Source organism: Melozone crissalis, unplaced genomic scaffold (assembly GCF_028551555.1).
Source record: "Melozone crissalis strain CALT ecotype California unplaced genomic scaffold, PUWL_Pcris_2 ptg000023l_1, whole genome shotgun sequence".
Lineage (NCBI taxonomy): Eukaryota > Metazoa > Chordata > Aves > Passeriformes > Passerellidae > Melozone > Melozone crissalis.
The window spans coordinates 24,406,851-24,429,149 of NW_026535801.1; the positions used below are offsets into that span (position 1 = coordinate 24,406,851).

At 35.6% G+C, this 22,299-nt stretch overlaps 1 protein-coding gene across 2 annotated transcripts in view; it reads left to right on the forward strand.

The window, feature by feature from the left end:
• Positions 1 to 22,299, forward strand: part of KCNH7 (potassium voltage-gated channel subfamily H member 7) — a 208,083-nt gene that overhangs the window by 147,053 nt on the left and 38,731 nt on the right. For both annotated transcript variants that reach the window (XM_054277503.1, XM_054277504.1), the window contains 2 exons: positions 606 to 820; positions 17,874 to 18,299. In XM_054277503.1, coding sequence (XP_054133478.1) covers positions 606 to 820; positions 17,874 to 18,299 — 641 coding nt within the window. The remainder of the gene's footprint in view (positions 1 to 605; positions 821 to 17,873; positions 18,300 to 22,299) is intronic.

The following is a 22,299-nucleotide window of genomic DNA, read 5'->3' on the forward strand; positions in this document are numbered from 1 at the left end:
ATAAAAAGGTTATATATACTCTGTTGATATTCTACCCATAGTTATATAGGTTATATATGTATATACAGCATCCCTATAGTTTCCTATTTTATTAGCAATGACAATTGAAGATACATATTTTGAGAGTCTTCTCAATTTTCCAGTTTCTTTGAACTATCATGTGAGCATGAGCAAGGTAGAGATGTGATAATAGAGCCTTTGCTAATTCCAGGCACTCTTACATAATCATGTGCCCTATTTCCGCTCTCATAAACAAATGAGCATATAGTCTTTATATTCAGCCAGAACTATAATAAGAGCTCACCAGAATTCCCAGTAAAATGAAAACAAGTAAGGATAGATACATTATGCAATTTGGAATCCATCAACTTTCTAAAAAATATTGAGGGTTATATGTAAAGGAAATGTCATATTCATAGCCAATATTAGATTTCAATCTTATTAGCAAAAGAGTTATTTTTTAAATGTAAATAATTTTTATTATTAAAAACTAGTATACAGAAAAATAGTTTTTAATCACCCTTTTAACATATCCCACCTAAATATTAATGATAATTTATTTCCCTTAATTTCCCAGATACTAAATATGTGTTCTGATTTTTCAGGGCCTTTTAATCATATCAAGTCAAGTCTGTTGGGATCCACATCGGATTCGAATCTCAACAAATACAGTACAATCAACAAAATTCCTCAACTCACACTGAACTTTTCAGATATCAAAAGTGAAAAAAAATCTTCATCTCCTCCTTCTTCAGAGAAAGCAATTATTGCACCTAAGGTGAAAGACCGAACGCACAATGTAACAGAGAAAGTTACACAGGTAAGGTAATACATGTTATTTTAGCTCATTTTCTTTTTTTTTCCCATAGATTCTTACTCTTTTAATGAGTGGCTTGGCTATCTTCAGAATAATTTGAAGGCTTTAAAACGTTATGTAATTTACCTTCCATTCAGTTGTTTATGAGGTAGTCTACAACATCAGATGATACTGCTAACAAACAAAACTCTTCTGCTCCCTAATTTTTAGTGGAAAAGAAATCTAGTATGCACCATGTGTCCCAAATAAGACCATTAATTTCAGTGATTCCTGTCATTCATAAATGTTAGTTTCATTCTTCATAATTTTTTCTCAGCGTTATGAATTGCTAGCTAGTTATTAAAGACAAATTCAAGCTAGCTATTTGTGTAGGGTACAACATAATAACAAATGCTGGGTGATTGTGCCACTGTATCATAATTATATCTCATCATTTCTGTTCAAGTTCTTCAGCTTTTTATAATGCTCTTTCTTATTGGTATCTTTTTCCATATCTGTGCTTCCATAAGGCTGTCAAAATGAAAAGCACATACCTTTGGACTGGATGTACAATATGTCTTGTGAACAAGGCCTATAATTCAAGCAAAATTTAAAATAATTTTAAATAGCTGTTTCTTCACTCTAAAACAGATGCAGTGCCCTCTGAAGTCAAAAGAAATTTTCAGCTAATTTCAATATTATTTCATTTGTGTTACAATCTTATATGGAGAGTGACTGGGACAGGCGAGGAATGTGGAACATACTGTAAAAAATACCAAGAGATGACAGTATTCCAAATAACATTTATAAGGTTAGTAAGCAGAGGGTTGGCCCTTAAATGCCTAGACGGACTGAAAAAGGTAAAATGTGTTTTGCAGTAGAATGCAGATAGATATTCCATAAGGAAGATCTTGCCAAGAGTATATTTGGCTTAGAATCATAGAATGATAGAATTTAAGACCAGCATGTCCAACCATTAACCCAGCATGGGCAAGTCCATGACTAAATCATGTCCCCAAGTGCTGACCAGACTGCAGCTTCTCTGCATTGGTGCTTTGCCAGACAGGGTCCATGTTCCTACTCCCTATGACAGATATAAAAAGGGATGTATTGTACACCCTCCTAAAGAAATAGAGATAGAAGTTCTATCATTTCTATTTTGAGATCAGTTAGTGCCTAAAAAGTAATTGGATTTTTATCTTTCATATATTTTGTCTTTAATAGCTAGCTTGAATCTGCAACCATTGTCCTTTCTTCTGTGGTCAGTTTTGAAAGATATAATCTCTTCTGGATCCATTTTGATATGTTTTAAATTATTCATAGTAGTTATATATAGAAATCTTTTCATAGATAATAAGGCAAAAAGTCAAGTTACATAAAAAAGACTAATTTTTATAAGTTATATAAGCATGAGACAAGGTAGGTTTTTCAGGGGTGTTATTTCCTTGTTTTTTGGGTTTTGTGTTTTTTGGTTTTGTTTCTTGAATTCTGACTGGCTAATTAGTGCCAGGGTGCTGAGCTTCTTCATTCTACTGATGCTGTTGAGGGCGGAAGGGAGGGCAGAAGTTTTTTTTTTTTTAATCTATGTTTATTCTCCAAATAATTTAGATTTTATAAAAAATCCAATGGAAATGGCATGGATCAGCTAATCTATCAATGAAAATTGATACCTACTGAATTTAAAATTAAATTTGAAATGCTCTATAAAATCTTTACACTTCAAAAAAGCCTTCCAATTTAATTTGACATTGGTTTATGTCCTTTTCTAGAACAATCTCAACCACTGTGCAGAGCACAATTTGCATACCAAACTTTGATGCCATATCATTCATTATAATTGGAAATAGTTCCCTGCAGCTGCTGCTTTTTCTGTTATTACATTCACTTATCAATATTTTTAGTTGCTGCTGCATTCTAAATGCTAAAATTAGGTACAGGTAGAAGCTCTTAGGAGGTATAAATAAATGTAGGTCTATAGTGTTACAGTGGTCAAGGATCTAGTTAATTAGAGATTCATTAATTAAATTAGAAATAGACATTTAGAAGATTTAAGTGGCTGGTTTTAGTCCTGTTTATGTTTCTATTCCCAGTGATTTTAATATATTTTGTTAGAGTCAGCTCTTTGAAGTTTCTGCTTCATGTCTGAATATAAATTTATTTGTAAATCTGTTCTTGGGCCATAGATCCATCAGGAATCTATCTGCAGAACAGTGCAAAAGTGGGCTTGGAAGATTTGAGCAGAGTGTTGAGAATATAATATGGTGGAAATGTTAGGAAATGTTAAAGGAGGTAGTAAAAATGTGCTCATGCTGGCACAGTCTCTGATAAGGAAATCTGCCAAACGGCATCGAAAATACACAGAGGGCAATATGACCTATTTAATCTATGGGGCAATATCAGTAAAAGAGGAAATGAGTATAAAACAGCCATGGTAAGTTCAAAGGTCACCCTTAATTAGAGTTGTGACATTCTGAAACAGTCTTCTAATAAAAGAAGTTAGGGCAGCAATTCTAAGTGTTGCTAGAAAGACCCTGAGGATGTAGTGGAGGAGTACATAAGATGCTGTATTTTCTGGGATTGCAGGACTTGATGACGTGAAAGGTCACATATTGTACCATTCAAATATACATCCATCCATCTCTCCCTTTGTAGTCATATTTTCTATCTTTCTTCCTTTCCTAAGTTTTGCTGAGAAATGTGATCCTGGTGTTAAAATCTGATCATTCCACTACTGTAGCTCCTCATGGTGGAATGCAAAATATGTCGGTGAGCTTTTCTGTTGGATATGCAGCCTGGATTCTCTCTCATTCTCTCTCAACAGTTATAAATCAAGTATCAGCATCACAGGATGAAACAAGTTCTTTCCAAAGACAACAGCTGTATAACTTCTTTAATATCTGCAAGCTGGAGATGTAATTTGGGTCTGTAAGAGAGTGAAAAAGGAAAGGATGGCACAAAGCCACCTTCAGAGGGAAGAGGAAGAATAATGAATAAAATAAATAAAAGAGTCGTTGGCCACTGTGTTTAGAGGAAGTGCTGCACTTTGAGAAAACATTTAAAGAGGAGTAAGATACTTTAGTAAAAAGATTTTAGTGGAATAAATTAGAAGTAGAAAGTAAAATAAAGTTTAGACAATTATTTTAGAAGAAAGAGGAGATGCTGTGCGACACTTTGAGAGAAAAACCTAGGTTATACATTCTACTGCAAGAAACCTTCCAATGCTGTTTTTCTGCTTAACAGAAGGGTTCAGGACATTGTGTAGAGATGAAAATTGCCTTAAGATATAGCTTGCAGTGAAGTGCTGCACATGTGATGGTCCTGAATAAGTAGATTCCCTGATTGCTTTTCCTGGATTTTCACCTGGGGCTTCACTGATCATAGCTCCTTGTGTAATTCCAAGAAGCATCTTCTGGACACTTTCTGCATAACTGACTTTTAGTCAGAGAATTAATCCACGTGTAGCTGCCAGATAACCCTGATTGATAAATTGGCATTGTTATATCCTAGTGCAGATTTTTGTGACTAAATTATATTTACATTTCCATTCCACTTAAGAAAAAATTTCTTTTTAAAATGCTTTTCCTTATAATTTCCAGAGGTGTTAATGTCACTCTCTTCTAGAAGAATCCCAACTTCCTTTTTTCCATTATTTCTTTTTTACAGTCTGTTCAGGAGGACAGTGCAATTTCTGCACTCTTTTGTACTGACAGGTTCAGTTGGGGTCCTGACACTGATGGTTAGAAAGAGACAAGTCTTCCTAGAGGCACAAAAGTAGACTTTTATTAAAGAAAGCAGTAGGGCAAAAGTCTGACATCTGTCCCTTAACATTTTTTATGAATTCAAAAAGGGGACTTCTGGCCTTAAAATTTCAAGGTACAAAGACACAACAGGAACTGATGTTATCTTTTGCTTAAATACTGATTTATTTTAAAGCTTTTTAGACATCTAGCTTCCACTGATGTACAGCTGCAAAGTTGTGAACTCCATTGTAAACAGACTCATGAAGACTAGAACAGTCAGTGTCTGTGCTTTATTTTTAAAGAAAAGAGGGAATTCCTGAATTCCCATAACTTAATACTGTCTACAAATAATTGTCCCAGTTAATAAACTGCATATTACTGGTCTCTTTATTGTGTTGTTTAAGAAAAAGTGTTTTGTTGCTTTGGTCACTAGTGTCCAGAGAACATTTATCTCCTTGCAATTCATCAGTCTGAAGGAATACAGAATGTGGTTGAAAGGCCCAATATATATCTGTTGTTCATTATTTATCTCAATAAATGACTTAAAGGAAAGTAAAACTCTGTAATATTTTAACTTCTTGTAATAATAGATTTCAGAACAGTTTCATTATCCACCCACATCTAGAAAACATATATATACCCAAACTGGTCATATGGCTTATGAAATGACAAATATATACCTTGACAGGCTACACAGAATATTGTGATCTGATTTGCAGACATGCTGAACACCCACAAATCTTCTGAAAATAGAGCTGCTGGTGAGGGGGGTGAGGGGAGGCTGGGGACCATGTATGAAGTGATAGACCTTGTAGTTTCACTGCATGATTTTTGTAATCTGGCCAGACTCTATTTTGTTCCCCAAAAGATTAAGAAATAAGTAACAATATCCTCCCAAGGCCAATAAAGCTGCTGATATAAAAAGAACTATTATATGATCATGACTTCAAACTGACCTTCAGGTTTTCAGGCTAAAAGAAGACTACCAGCATCTAGGACAGAGGGGGGTAATATAAAACCTAAAAATAAACCAAATTATTGATCTATACATTTTCAGCAGTCTGATTCAGCTGACACACTGTGCTGTTTACATCCTGCAATAACTCACATACACACAACATTTCAAGGCTCTTCATTTTGCATTCTGCATAATGCAGAAAACTGAATAAAGGGGAAACAATTTTGATGCCTTCCAATTACACAGCACAAGATACATATAATAGTGAAATTAGGGGGTAAGGAGGGCCAACATTTCCTAATGTATGGAAAGTTTAAATTTACTCTGAAATGAGGTGCTTCTTTCTCCTGTTATTTGTGAATTGACACATCTTATACAGGAGTATTCCCTTTCTTTACAATAATAGTTAGCACCCTCATGCAATAAATTTTCATCTTTTATTGTCATTACATAATTAGGCTTTGTAATTACTATAGATGTAGTTATAGAAATAGTATAAATGTGAGTAATTTCATTGTAATTTAGAAAGTGTGGCACACTGTGAAACCAAGAAAAGCAGAGGACATGGTTAAAAACAGTAAAAATACCTCAGTCCCACTGTGGCCATTTAAACCTGTGCCAAGGTGTCACCACAACTTTAAATAGTATCTTTTTCACCAGAGCTAACAGCTATTCCAAGTGTATGGAAGCAGAAATTAAAGCCCACTGTTTTGATCAGTTTCAGAAGAAAGCATAGTATCTTCATTATAATTATTTGCTGTTGCATCAAGTAATAAGAATAAGATTCACAACAATTGTGAAAGATAAAATATTCCTTCCTTACGGTAGAGCCTCTTCTTTTTGTGGCAGCTGAATAGGTTTAGGCGTCTGAACTGCTGCAGTGTTTCGAGAAGATTTCACAACATATGGTAGAAATGGAGCAGTCGGAAAGCCCAGCTGTTTTGCAGCATGCAACCTGGATGCATCCTTAATTAGTCCATGTCCTTCCCCCAAGATCTGCTCTTCTATTACCTGATCTTGCTGAGTTGGGAAAAAGTATCCACTATCTTCTATGAATTACAATTTTGAGTAATCAAAGCTTTGTGTGATCTCTGTGTTTACTGCCATGATGCTAACATGGAATAAAGCATATGACCTTTGTTAATATTAGCTCATTTGTCAAAGCAACATTCCTCTTCTAATGCTAAGGACTGGGAGAAAAAAGACTTTCAGATGGCATTGTAATTTGTTCTGATAATAAGGAGTTGAGTGCAAGAACTGATACTCTACAAAGCAAGCAAAGCTTATAGAAATGAAGGCGCTGGCAGCATTTAGGCAAGTCTCATTTCTCTGGTCTAGAGCTATAAACACCCAAACTCCCACTTCATGAGGATTGACCTTGGAAGTTTCTAAACCTGGTAGGTTACTCTGCTGAAACCAACAGTTTTGACACTCACCAGAACAGTCTCACCATGAACAGCAAGTCAAGCCCCACTAAAATCCAAAGAGCTGTGAGATCCTCTGATGCCTTTGGCATGCACAGTCTGGAATAATAGCTTTCACATATGCAGTTAGAGTTGCCTTAAAACAGCTGTGAAAGTCATAGTCCATCTTTCACGTAACCTTAGAACCATACAAAAATGTAGTGTGGAAGAGACCTCTAGAGGCCATCTAACCCAGCCTCCTATGCAAAACAGCACAACTGCAAAGTTAGATCAGGGTCCAGTAGTTACCGTGTTAACCCAGGACAGTTTCTATCTTTAGGAGAGCATAAGTATATAATTTCCCAGAGATAGACAGCAATAGCAGCTGACATGGGGAAAGAGGAAGGGAGGAGGGCAGAATGCTGTGGATATCATGGGTCACAAAAAGCTGCTATTTTTCAAGAACACTGCTGGTGTAGCTAACATTCAGGACAACCTCTTAGAAAGAGGCAATCCTGGATTGTAGTTCCAGAGTAATTTGACTGTTACTTGTCTTACATAAATGACCATCTGTTAAAAAAGGCACAAAAATAACCCTGGGCACCACGGATTCAGACTCAGGACTCCCTCTCTCTCAAAGTGCCCTTACCCTCAAATGGTCTGGATTCTGAACTCTGCTCTAGTGCCAGGTAACTCACATGTACATACTGTATGACCAATGTTGGATCTAGTCACAAAATGCCATAACCTGGACAGGCAATGTTTAGCATTTACCTGAAATTATATAGTCCCACCTTTTAAAAGTGTTTTCCTCAGGAAAAAAAAAGGCAAGTGTGATCAGCTAACAATTTAAATTCTTTTCTCTTTTCATGTAATACTAGCTAGTATACAAACTGAAGTTTTTGTGGGTAATCTAATGATTACTTTTTTCAAGGAAATTTTTACTCTCCCACACATCACTAATGAAAGAAATTGATGAATAAACTACTTTTTTAAAAAGAAAGTTCCTGCAATTTGCAGGTGTTATGATGATTATTATAAAGCAGTTATGTTCTAACATTAATTATAAATGAGATCCTTAAGCATATTAACAAGAAATAGCAATGAGGTTATTATTTTTTTGTCTTGGGCAGAGGGGAGGAAAAAAGCATGTGGATTAGTTGTTTTTGATGTAGTGGCAACTGAGGAAAATGTTTTCTAGTTAGGGCCAGATAAGGTTTAGCATTTTTTCAAAGTAGTAGAAATAGTAAGAAAAAGCAAAGACCATTAACCCCAGTCAGCACAGTGTGTTGTTTGATGAATTCTGAATGCCCTCAAAATTAATAAGCTGAATGAGAAGGTCATTTTTCTCATCTATTCCCTGTCGTGTATTAGAACTTGGATAATGCTTTCAGCTTGTAACTGGTAACAGAATCAATAGAGAAGGGCAAACCCAGAATAGTTCAGAGTTATTGCTTTTCAAAAAAAAAGAAAAAAAAAAGAGGAAGGGAGTAAAAAGGAGAAACACTCCTTAAATTATATTTATGGATGATGTTGGTGTTACTGAGCATAAAATCAATAAGTGTAGCACAACGAAAGTCTCTAGGAAGTATTTATTAAAAGTGGCTAGTTCAAGCCATCTGTTATGAACCAGTTTAAACACAGAAGAGTGGGGGAAACGAAGCGTCTGTGAATAACACAGATTAGACCCAGAGAGGTTTGAAATATACCCAAAACACATGATTAAAACCAGTTGAGGTTAGATGTTGGCACCAAAAAAAAAGTGGCATATTTCATTTAATAGTAAAAGAGGCAAAAGGGGAGAGAGAGAGAGAGAAGAGAGAAGGAAAGAGAGAAAGAGTTGTGCATGGGGAGTGGGGGGACAGGGAGAGAGTGACAGGGTGGAAACATTTCACCCTTCCCGGGGCGCCAGCTATGTCTCATTGTCCCCCTCCATCTGGTCTTCTCAGCAGTGAGAGTCCCTCCTCTCCGTGCCCCGCAGCACTGCACCAAAAAGTGCAGAATGCAGTGGATTGATATTTGTTTGGGCTAGGTGGGAACACCCAAGGCGCCTCCCCTAAGGGGACCAGTTTGACACTGTCCCTTGCAGCACTTTGGATAGGTTGTATCATGCTGCAGCGCTCTGGTGCAGGGTCTGGGGACCCCTTTGGAGGAGGCCTTTGATGGGCCATGACACCCTTCTGCTGTCCTTCTCAGGGTGAAGCAGCCCCACATCTGAGCTCTGCACAGTGGAGGGTGGGTGTTCACCGCCTCTGACCAGAGGCTTTTTCACTACACACCCAACGCCTCTTTCCCCCCACCCTTCAGTTCGAGGGTCTGTTCGAGCCTGGCAGCTGATAGCCCTGAGGCTGTGGTCTCCACCCTGAAGGTGCTAAGGATGATCCAGCTGTGAATGTATTCTTCTAGCCCAGGCCTGAGTCAAGGTCGTCATCAAGGAGTAGTTCTGGGCCTCAGTCAGAAAGCCTGTTCAGGGCGTGGTGGTCTTCTCTGCAGCTTTGCTAGTATAGTTTTACTAAAACAGGCAAAAGACCTTAGTGAAGATGTTTAAGCCATAAATTATAACATTCTATCTCCAACACCATTGAAAGTGTAAAACTATACTATAAAATAAAAATCTATCTGAAATAAAGTATTGAAATTATATGAATATTTACCTGATATTGATACGTAGAAAACACAGAGTTTCTTCTTGATATTTTATTTACCTTAGGTAAGTCTAGTTTTCTTTGACAATTGAATAAATCTTGCATTGTAGCACATGGTAAAATCGTCCTTAAGATACTTTAGGTTTATTTACAAGCATAAAAATTTCTTTTTTTACTCAAAGAATTGCCAGTTTTACATTAAGGTAGCATCTTTTTAAATATGGAAATTCCAGTAACTACTCAATATCTTGGAAGCTGGCATGGAATGGTACGTTCAGCTTTAGACAGAGTGTGGAGTATTCTAGTACTAATAAATGAGAAACATTTATTAAATGAGAAGAAAAGTTCTTCATTTCACAGCTTTGCAATTTTTTTCTATTTTAAGTATCCATCTTGGAAAATGTTCTGCTTTCTAAATGAATTATATCAATTATGAAGAAACCTTTCTTTTGAAGCCAAATAACTTCTGAATTATATGGGCTCATATTTGTACCAATTTGTTCTGTTCAAGGAAGTTTCATTTCACTGGGTTTGTAGATGAGTTACAAATGGAAGACTATAACCAAAGGAGAATAACACATTTTTGCTACATCTTAGTCTCTGATGTTGTTAGTTGCTGAGTTTGGAATTGAGAAAAAAATCAGAGCCTGTGGCTCATGGCCATTCTGCAGAACTTGTTAGAGGGCAGCTAATTTATTTTGACAAATTTTGTTAGGATAGGATGCAGACTCTAGCCTCCTTACAGATTTTCAAAAAAAGCTTGAAAAATAAGTTTTGTCTAGGATAGTTATTTGCAGATATATTGTGCTGTCTGTTTTCTCACTTCTTTACACCCACAATATCCAGTAAGGAGAGGAAACTGCAGTTTGCACTGTGTGATAAATTAGTCAATATATCTAGAAAACAATGAGCATTAAGGCTTACAGGCTTCCATTCTAGGTTTTTTTCCCCACTGGATTGAGCTTTCAGCGCCTGCAGTAGCACCAAAAAGATTCTTGTATCTCCCTGGTTGTCACAGTTTAACCCCAGCTTGCCACAAACTATCATACAGCAGCTGCTCCGCTGCTCCTGCACCCTCAGTGGGATGGAGGAGAAAGTCAGGAGAGATACTAGTACTAATGTGTAAACAAAAGTAGAGGGGAAGACAAAAAAGGAGAGACAGAGACACAGGGGAAGACCCAAGAAAAACAAGTTATACAGTACAGTGCTCCCAGCCTGCTGACTGATGCCAAACCCATTCCCAAGCCGTGATAGGTCTGTCTTCCTGGTGATCCCCCTCAGTTTTTAGTCTGGCCATGACATTCTATGTTGTGGACTATGCATTGGCCTGATCAGGTCGGCTGTACTGCCCATGCTTCCTCCCAGCTTTTTGTGCACCTGCTCACTGAGACAGCCTGGGAAACCGAAAAGTCCATGACTTAGGGTAAACATCACTTAGCAGCCAAGGCATCAGTGTGTTTTCAACATTATTCCTATACCAAATCCAAAACAGAGCAGTGTGTCAGCTACTAAGAACAAAAATTAACTCTCTCGTAGCCAGAATCAGGACACAGGTTAAATCCATAAATAAAACCTCTTGTTCTCTCCAAAACATGAGCTTCATTTAGCACAGCACGGGCAAGGTAGAGCTTCTCAAGGACTTACTTTTGTCTCACTGGTTCTGTGCTATTTTTGTTTTGTTATTGATTCTGTTGGAGTATCAGAGTATTTAGTAAAGAATCACCATGAAGATCATACCATGTCTTACCAATTCTTCAAAACTAAAATAAGTTCTTGCATTGTAAAACAATAAAATATTTACTATGCAAAAATGTAAGATCCAGCTTCTGGTTGAGCAAAGGCAAGTTTGTCTGCTCACTTCTCCATGGTCACAAATCCACCCTTTTTCTATGCCTAACCAGCATTAATTGAATGGGTGGCCCTAAAAATCTGGATCATGCTTAAATGGGTTGGTTTTACTAATGAAATGTAATTTGTATCATTATATTGTCTGTATCTATGTATGCAATCTGTTCCATCTAGCCTTGCCAAATGGCTTTTTGGTTAAAATATTGATGGCCAAATTGTATAGAAATTTAGGTAATGCACTTAACTTTCCTAAAAGTAGTGCTGAGAGCAGTACTTGGGAAACCTGGTCAGAATGGTAAGACTAAATATCTCCTTTAAGTGAACAAGGCTGGGATGTGCTCATTAGGCACAAACATGGAGAGCCACAGGAAAGATGGCAATTTTTAAAGTAAGCTTTTCTCCCTACCAGAACAGTTTCTATTGCAGTTCATATATTTTTAAACACTATGGGGTCTAATTACAAAATGCAGATTTTCTAGACACTAAAGTTTGCTTTTTTTTTGCATATTATGGGGAAAATATTTACCATGAAACTGAAAGTTAAACTTAAATATGAAGATATACATAAGGATCTTTTCTTCCTTTCTCCTGTACTCCTGACAGTTATGTCAGTAAGTATTGTAATCATAGAACCAAACAAGGAATGCAGTTACTTCATTATCTCTCCATGCACTTCAGAAATTCTTATAGCTTTTATTCTTTTCTTTATCCAATCAAAGTATTTGACAGCCAGCAAACCAGTCAAAATGTATAATAATGAAAAATGCTTTTTTCATAAATATTGTAAGGATGAGATAACATCAACAAGCACAAAATCTCAAAATCTGCTTCTTTTCTTGTCACACTATGAACAGATGATAGAAAATATATTCTTGATTACTAAAAATCACACAATAATTTAAGCCTTTATAAGAAATTTGACCCTTGATATTTTGAGGCATATAAATGCTTTTCAGCAGCTTAGTGTTGCCAGAAGAGCAATGAATAACTCACAAACTCACTAGAATGTTGAAGGATAGCATTTGCTGTCTTCTGAACTATTATCTCATAGTGAATTTTAAATAAGAGGGTTGCGCAGCTTTTAATACATATTCTGTCATTAGCTTTTGCTAAAAGAAGTCAATATCTTCTTTGTAAATATCTTCTTTAATAATCTATATATGCCTAATTTCGGTTTTAAAGACCAGTAAAGTGCTCTTAGTAAATCTATGTGCTTCTAAGTGTTGCTCTGACCAATGTCAAAGTAATTATATACTGACTGGCAGGAAGAGGCTCCTGAGGTTTAAGATTACATACCACTTCTTAAAACTTTCATGGAAAATTCACTATAAAAATACCTACTCTCTTTTAATATCTAGCTTAATAAAAATAAATTATAGGTTAGAGATATTACATGTATTCAATTTTGGTGAAAGACTCTTGTAAGTCAATATATATTATTTCTCTGAAACCCAAACAATTTTACTTAACAAACAGGAGAAAAAGGCTGTTTTACTGTTTTCATCACAACACATGCATGTTTCTTCAACCATTTGAAGATTTTGGTTTGCTGTGTATGTAAATATGTTTAGCTGAATAAGATATATAATTATTTGATATCTTCATGAAAGTTCAGCCCTTTATGGCCTCAGCGAGGCACTTAGCACTCTGAGGAAGTCCCATTTCCCTCAAACAAGCTTCTGTGTGACAGATGGATATCTAGAACAAAAAAAAATTAAAATACACTCAGATAACCTTTAAATGTTCAGGTTCCATCACTACTAGCAGAAATTCTGTTTCTATATCTACCTAAAATTACATTTGGTGAATATGAGGATGTAGAGGAAGAAAAAAAAATCTTCTGTATAAGACGGCATTACTTTACCACAAACTGTCTCACAGAGAGTGTTTTAGCATTCAGCGTTATATACGTACAGTCACATTACATGATTTTAAAACCTTTATTAAAGACAAAGACAGTAAGACAAGAAGGCAAGTATTATTAACATTTCCTATCATTAGTATTTCAGGAGATGTTCTTTGGTAGCTGTCCTTTGAAAGACATGTAAAAATACCTTTTACATGTAAAAACACCTTGTAAAGCTGGTATGTGAAAGCCTTATGTAATGCTGTGTTTGCACCAAATTAAGAGCACTTCAGTTTTCTTTCAGCACTGGTGTAATCTTCTTAATTGTTCATGTCTGCATAAGGAAGACAATCATCAAGATGACTGAAATATGAAAATCCATTAAAGTCTTTTGGGGAATTAGGTAATGCCTGCTATCAGAAAGTCAATGTTAATTTAAATTCCATTTGTTCATTAATACTCGTGTAATATTTATTTTTAGTTGGTTTTAGATTCAGAAATCTCCTTAGGAGGTCCAGTCTGTAGATGTCTCATGGTAATGGTATGAATAGAGAGGAAAAGAAAAGAGATGTACTTGCTAGTTATAGCTTGGCAGCTTCAATAAAACTAATACACAGGACAAAAGAGAGACAGGAGAGGTTACTTCAAGAGAAGAAATTTCCATAAAATCTGTTAAAACCATTTTAAAGCTGAAGCAATACTCCCTCATTTTGAGTGCTCTATCATTCTGATTTAAGGTCAGGACAAAAACTGTCAATTACAAGAATATGGCCTTTGCTTACAAGTCTGATTCATGTTTTTCATTTCTTTTCCTTTTCAATTTTTTCCTGTTCAATACTGTTATTAGCCTTGTTGATAAAGATCTGAAAATTAGTTCAAAACTGCCTTTAAAAAGGAAGACATTGTATTGTGTATTTGGGTTATATCTAAATAGGCAGATATTCCAAATTCTTTCCTTTTTTTCCACTAGCTACGATAATGTTTACAACACAATTATCATTGTTCAGCTTCTTCTTTACATTTTCATGTAATTTCATATTTTGGTGTAGAATATCCTTTATTCAATCAGGTCCTTAAATCATAGTAGATATTCAAGTATCTCAGCAGATGAGGAGCTGATGTGTTTCTAGATTTGCTACATCCTTCCTGGCTTGAGGATGCAGGGGTGATCATCCACTCAGTTCTCAGGGCTGTGTGCCTAGCATTGGACTACTACTGGAGTGAGTGCAGCAATACATTGGCAAAATAATATTTTTTTCATGTCATATAGTATTTCTTAGAAATAAATATTTCAACATTGTATTTGAACAAGTACATAGTTTTACACAAGATGTTTTATGGATGAGATAAATGTTTATTTTAAAGTTCCCAAAGTAATTTGGGACTATATTTATAGTTTGAACTTTATTAAATGTTTATGAAATTCTCTTAACATAAAAGGTGCTATGCGTGGCTAACCTTGTCAGTACAAGATTTACTTTAATTCATCTGTTGCAAAAGCAGCAGTGACAAAACAGTATTTAGTACTGAATATAACTACACCATTTAAATATACATACACTTCATATCAGGCACACTTGTTCATGAGACATAGCAAAGTACCATCTAATTTATTAATGATTGCAACCATCAAACTTTCACATCTACTTTTCACACAGATATCTGTGTCGATCTACCTTAAATCTGTTCAGTTTCACTCAAGCCCTGATACCTTTTTTGATATTTTGTCACCTGTAAGCATTGTTCTTTGTTCAAATTTTCTGGATGTGCAGTACTTCTTTTTTAGATGAAGGGTGTTACCTAGATTGTGCATATGTTACATATTCTTTCTGTGAGTGTACATTAGTCACCTATTTTCTGTTTGTTTGGAAATACGCAGCACAAAAAATATTGTGACTTCTTAGCAGAGGTGAAAAAGGTCCAATATTTTCTGAATAACTTGCATTTTGCATTTGGTCCATGCAATTGCAATATGTTTGAGGGATGAGTGCAGTGCTTCTTGAATGCATTGGGAATGGTTCCTGGTTCTTTTCCATGTTCATGTGCTTTGCTTAGCTCTATAGTCACTTAAAGAGCCTGAGTGCAGCCCTGTCCTAGACTTGCTCTCATCAAGTGGTAGAATAACCAGGAAACCATACTGTTAATCCATGCAATGGTTTGACAGAAATATTTATTTAACAATTCATGGTGGTATTAATCATGTATTATTTCTGCTATGATTTATTCATATGCTATTATGCTTCTTTGTTTCTAGGTCTTTGGTTTTTACTGTGTGCATTTGCATTCTTTAATAAATTTAGAATGAGAATGCCTCAGAACAAAATTTATGAATATACATGTGATAGCAGTATGGGTCTCTCAGACTATCTTGAAACTAAAGTTTGAATAGTAGAATCATTGAGTCATAGAATGGTGTGGGTTGGAAGAGAGCTTAAAGATTATCTCATTCCAATCTCCCTGCCATGGGCAGGGCTACCTTCCACTACTCCAGGTTGTTCAGGCCCCATCCAGCCTGGCCTTGAATTCTCACTGAAATCAGGGAATACTGCTATTCCCTCATTTTGTCCAATTGTTTGGATTTTTAAACTCCAGTTTTGCCTAAATCAATTTATACCAATTTAGGAATAAATGTAACTAAAATTAGATTTCCAGTCAGATTTCAGGGGAATTAGTCCAGGTAACATTCTGTGTTGCTCTGAAGTGAAGCAGAGTGTCTGGAATTTTCAAGCAACAGAAAGAAACATGTGAAGTAAGCTTTATTGTCCTTGTTGCCTAATCCATTTTCTTCATTGTCTGAAAATCCAGCAGAATGGTGATGTAAATTTTATAAATAGCGGTTCACTTGGCACATATACTCACTGTTCTCAAATACTAAGAAAAGCTTGTCAACTCATCAGGTGGGGGACTAAAAATATTAAGACTGCTTAAGAGACTAAGCAATGCTTCAGCTTGCTGTCAGCTAATGTTTTAATGCATAAAAAAGTAGCCAGCACCATTAGTTAAATGCAAGTCTTAGTTACAATACAAAAAATTGATGAACAGTCTCTACCTCAGCAGAGTGCTCAGCCCAGTGCTTGGCGGCTGCTTGGAGTTAGCACATATTCTTTTGGATGACTTAATCACTTCTTTCTTCAAGTGAAAGAGACCAAAGAAGAGTGATTATTAACCCTCATGTTCTCACAATATTTTCAGAGTATAATTTGACTGGGTAAGATTAGTGTCACTTATATTAGTAAGGATAGAGTCTAAGATTTATACAACTATTTCTGTTGGAATTTTAGATAGAAAATGCTGTGCTGACCCTTAGAATTTTCTAAGATTATGTTTAAGGAGCATGGATTCCCTCAGTCTTGAACAAGCTGAATTCTCAAGTCCCAGAATACTAACTGTAAAAAGAAAGCAAATAAAAGCAGGCAATATCACTGAAAAGGTATATCCCCGTCCAATCACCATTTCATTTGAGTAGAATTTTTCATTTTAATAGCTTTTGAAGTGACCTATTTTTAAAATAGAATTGTTTTTAAATAGCAGGAGAATAAGGACTAAGCAGAAGTAATTGGTGGAAAAGGGGTATGAGATTTCATGAACAATGAATATTGCCCAACTGAGTAATAACTGAAGGTTGTCACCATCTGATGTTTGTTCACCAGCCTGTGTAAAATGAAATGGTGTTCTGAGTCCCATAGGATTTGGAGATCATTTGCAGCACAGAAGGCAATAATTAGCATCATTGCTGACAATCCCAAACACTGAATAGAGACAAAATATAATTTACCTTTTGATCCTTAAAGGTTTTGTTCCTTCCTGACGGAATTCAATCAGACTGAAAGAGCAGCCAAAGGAAATTTGTTTTATCTGGTGCTCACACAATGCTTGCTCTTTGCAACAAAGCAAACATTTCAGCTTCCAGAGCCAGCAAATTAAACAGTGCTTACAAATAATCCTTCCAAATAAAACTGCAATCCAACTCAGATAACACCAGCAGATAACAAATCCATACTTTTAAAAGAATAATAAGATTTAAGCATTGACAAGAGTAGAAGTGAAGGAAAAGGCAATACTCGTGTGGTATCCATTGTCACATCTTTAGCTGAACTAGAACTATAGCCTCAGTGTAATTTCTCTGTGCATGAAGGTTTCTAACACCACAAAACTCAAAGTGTAGATAGATGTCAAGGACACTAACTTTTTTTAATTTTTGGTTGTGTACACTTTCTAATGAGTGTAAACTCTTTTGTAGGGAATAAAAGCCAATGATAATAGGTTTGCTTTGGGAGAAAAACACTACATCACTGCAAGAAACGTCATTCACTGGCCCTGAGAAGGCTGGCAAGGTTATCATGTGGTGGATAAATGAACTTCATGACATGCTTAATAATGCAGATTTTATGGATGTAAGATATGCTTCTTAATGTTTGCTACAGGGGACAAGAATCAACCGACTGTGCAAAATCATCAATGAATTTATTGGACCTGGCAGACACCATGAATTTCACAGAAATCTAGTTTGCCAAAACACTAAATAATTGAAGCTTAATTCTCAAAACTACAATGAAGAAGTTTTTGTTCTGTATTTGCTGTGTTTACTGGGAGTAGATACACTGTCTGATTATTGATGTGGATATTTCTTATTTTAGGTTCTATCCTTAGGGGCTGATGTTCTACCAGAATATAAACTCCAGACACCTCGCATCAACAAGTTTACTATATTGCACTACAGTCCTTTCAAAGCTGTCTGGGACTGGCTCATTTTGTTGCTGGTCATATACACTGCCATATTCACCCCCTACTCTGCTGCCTTCCTTCTGAACGACAGTGAGGATCGGAAGAGGAGAGAGTGTGGATATTCCTGCAGCCCACTGAATGTTGTAGACTTAATTGTGGATATTATGTTTATCATTGACATTCTAATAAACTTCAGAACAACATATGTAAACCAGAATGAAGAAGTGGTAAGTGATCCAGCAAAAATAGCAATTCACTACTTCAAAGGCTGGTTCCTAATTGACATGGTTGCTGCAATACCTTTTGACCTGCTGATTTTTGGCTCTGGCTCTGAAGAGGTAAGCTTAAATGAATAAGAAACCTTAAATCTTAATTTATTACTTCACAATAGTATTCTGTGTATCCTAAAGTATTTTTTGCTTGTCATTTAAAAGCTGCTTAGTATTTCCATCCCATCTTTCAAAGTTAAACTAAAATTAAATCTTCCTTTGTAGAATAAGGCACCATGTTAGCTTTCATCAAGAAGAGAAAACATTGCATGATTCAGCCAGAATTTTTCATTTATACCATATTTGACACTGTCTTGAGAAATAATAAATATATTGTGTGTGAAGGACTTGGTCAAATGGTTTTTTATAGGAACTGCTGCTTTGATTTGTCACTTACTTTTTAAAAACTTTCCATGATGCATATAAGTACTGTGCTGGCATTGCATCATTAAAATAATTTTTCTCTGCTCAAAACATTTAGGTCAGATGTTTACTTAGCAGAAAACAGGTTAGTTATAGCATAAACTATAGTAGTTATCAAAGAGATTTGGCTGTTGTCAATTTTATCAAGAATATGGACTATCAAAAGAAGGCATGACATGCATGATCTATCTACACAACAGAGTAAAAAATTGTTCAATATATGCATCCAAAACTGGCCTAAAGGTATATAAAATATATACTATATTCTGGATTCCTGACCCAGCTCATTAAAAAAAATATTTAATTTAAGAAGGGATGAAATCATAATATTTTCTCTGAAAAGCAGAGAATTGGGTTTGACTTTTCTGTGATGCACAGAATGCAGAATTTTTTTTAAAGCAGCAAACTAAGCAAAACGTAAATGAGGAGTCTAATCAAACATGAGATTAAACCTTGCACTAAAAATAAAAGTTACTAAGGAAAGCTATAAGAAGACAGAGAGTAATATAAAGGACAGGGGGAACATATTAATAGTTCTCTTACCAGAAGAGAACTTTTTTAGTCAGCAGGTGATTAAAAAGCTCAGAGATTTAAGAGAAAATTTGATCACCTTTTGCATTCATTATCTGTGATAGGTGTCCATCTTTCTGCTGGTAACTTTTTCTGTGGTTTCGAAAGCACATATGCATGAAAGACCAACATTTTCATAATGGCATCACTTTTAACTCAGACTACAACTTTGCCCTCCAGGCATGGTCTGCATTCCTTTCTGATCATTGATCACTTGTCATTGCCAAAAAATTATTTTCAATTATTAGAAGTTTGGAACATGAAGGGTTACAACAGGGATCAATCCCAAAGTTCATTGAAGGAGTGCCCCTGAACATCATTCTTCCCCACCTCCCCTGGTACAGGTACTTTTAAGAGTAAAGTGCCAGGTGCTAAAGTCCTGCTAAAGGGACAACTTTAACATAAAATAACATTGCAGATTACAGTAACAAACCAGTGCATTCTTGCAGATGAGTAGACAAATTTAAAAATGTGGAAATTGAAACAGAAATTATTGGACCATGTAATGACTTTTTCACTATTGCAGATATAAGTAAATTGATTCTTTATGTCCTCAAAATCTAGTAATTGACCAGTTTCTCTAGCTGGAAAAAATGGCTTTGTTTATCTAAGCAGTGATGATGTTATATGGATTATGTTCCATTCACCATGCCATCATAGCTTCTCTCTCTCATTCATGGTATTGAACATGTCAATCACTTTTCTAAGCTGCTACTTACTGCACTTTTTCTTCCTACACTGCTAACTATAATATTTCACCAATGATCCCTTTTTCATAGTTTAGCAAGAAGAGGCAAATGTAAAATTGACAGAATGGACCATTTTTCATTTAATAGAATTTCTTAAGTCATGAAAGCTATCTTTTTTGTAAAATAGCTCTTTTTTGTTATCTAGAGATTCTTCAAAGAAGATCCCTAGTGAAAAATTGTATTGAATAGTCTTTTTGTTAAACAACATAAGCTCTAAAGAGAGCTCCATGTGTGTTCATGCAGCTTTAAAACACCTTGATATCAAGTGGAGTCTTGAAAGGGCAGGAGATAATAATCCAAATACCACATACAGCACTCTCCAAATGCTTCTATTTGAGCCATACTTTTTCAACTATAAGAAAGCAACAGAGTTAGACTGCTAACTTTCCAATTTCTAAAATAGGGAAATGATGTAATTTTATTTTTTTTTTCTGCTTAATGACTCAAAATGATGATGATTGGGAGTAAGTAATTCTCTCTTTTTTGTTTGTGTGTTGTGAAAGTTAGATGGCTTCCCTGATATTTGGGAAGATAAAAATAATGAATAGATGGAAAGAAGAGAAAAGAAAAAAAATCTTAAGTGATTATCCAAGCACTCTTGAGCTTGTAGTCCAGCAGATAGGTATGATGGAAACAGAGAAGCCAGCAATCCAGAAAAGAGAGCAGCATCTATCAGGTTGTTCTTTGCAGATATTAATGGCTGGCACCAGATGGAGTAAGGTAACTGACAGAGTAGGCACCCTGCTTCCTTGGGCATTGTGCTGATCAAAGTATTCCAGCACACTAACAAAATGATGTTCCATGAGATGTAGTTCTGAAACCAAGAACTTCTATCCCTGGCCAAGTGACACATGGAGGATGTACTGTTACTATGTGAAGGCTACATCTATGCTGAGAAGTGGACAGCATGTTAGGCACATGAAAACTTGTGGACTATGCTTTTCACTTCTGCTGCCAGCTCTCTTTTAGTGTTAAAACCTCTTCACTGTCTTAAAGAAAATTAAAACTGAGGATGAGTTTTTTGATGCTTGAAGCATATCTAGTCTCATTCATGCTGATTTTACCCTTGAAGAGATGGTTTTCTTGTGTTATGTACCTTCCACATACTCCAGAGCTCAAACTCATGTACCTAAGTATAGGATTGACACTGAGTATGAATATTATTAGCAAATTTTATCTTAAGAATGCGGTGGAACAGTGATGACATATTGTAGATTAACAATCTACCATCTGATCTATTTAAGAGGCACTGTAAGAATATGTGATCTTGCATGACGTAGAGATATGACTGCATCTGTAATAGAATGTTTCAAACACCCCACTAAAAACAAATCTTAGCTTTTCTTAAGGGATCATAAATATATAAACCTCATCTACCTACAAAGAAAAAATAACCTAATCACAATATTTACATGTTTCTGAATCTCAGCCTAGGCATAACATTTTGAAGGGTGTGGTCTTTCAGACTATTGAGGTCACTAAGCTTCTTTATGTAAAGTTATTATTTGGGGTATTAAACTGAACTAAGGAATGTTACCATACATTATCCTCTTGCTCATCTACTCAGAAAATATGAACAATTCATTGAGTTTTCCACTGAGAAATGCAGCCAGGAAAGGCTTGTTTTGTTCTAAGAGCTTTGGGGTTTTACTCAGAAACATGGTAAATGCAAGGATTTAATAAAACAAAAACTAGTATTGCACTTGTTGCAAAAAAAAAGGCTTTGCTGTTATGCATATTACTGTCAAAGTGGTTTGTGAGGCTTGGAAAACTTTTCCTGTTAAGTGTCATGTAATATACATGCATGTTAAAACAAGAACCCAAACGAAACAAACAAACACAAAAAACATTAAAATGTGTGCAGTCTTGGCATTTACTGAATAGTTTAATATATGTTCAGACTTAATTCAAGGAAAAAAGGTAGCTGAGGGTTTTTTTTAATCCAGCTGTTCCTCTTAACAATGCTGTCCATTCCTTCTACAAGGAATTAGCATAGTTACTAATTTAAATATGAAAACTTAAATTAATCACCTCTACATTGCTATAAAAAGGTCAAAGCCTCAAAGAGGCTGCAATGGATAATAGCACACATCTGCACTAAAAATCTTGAAACACATTCCTTCTTTAAAGTTCTCCAATTTACTTTTATAATGGTGTAGTACTTTTATTACTGGCTTTTGCCACTACACCTACAAGATGCAAAAAGATTAATCTGAAGGAACTTTTACATGATGTTCTGTTTACAGTGCTTTATCTTCTTTCACCTGTATGAATGTTTTTATCATTACAAACAGGAGGAATCTTGCAGATATACTCTTTGAGACACT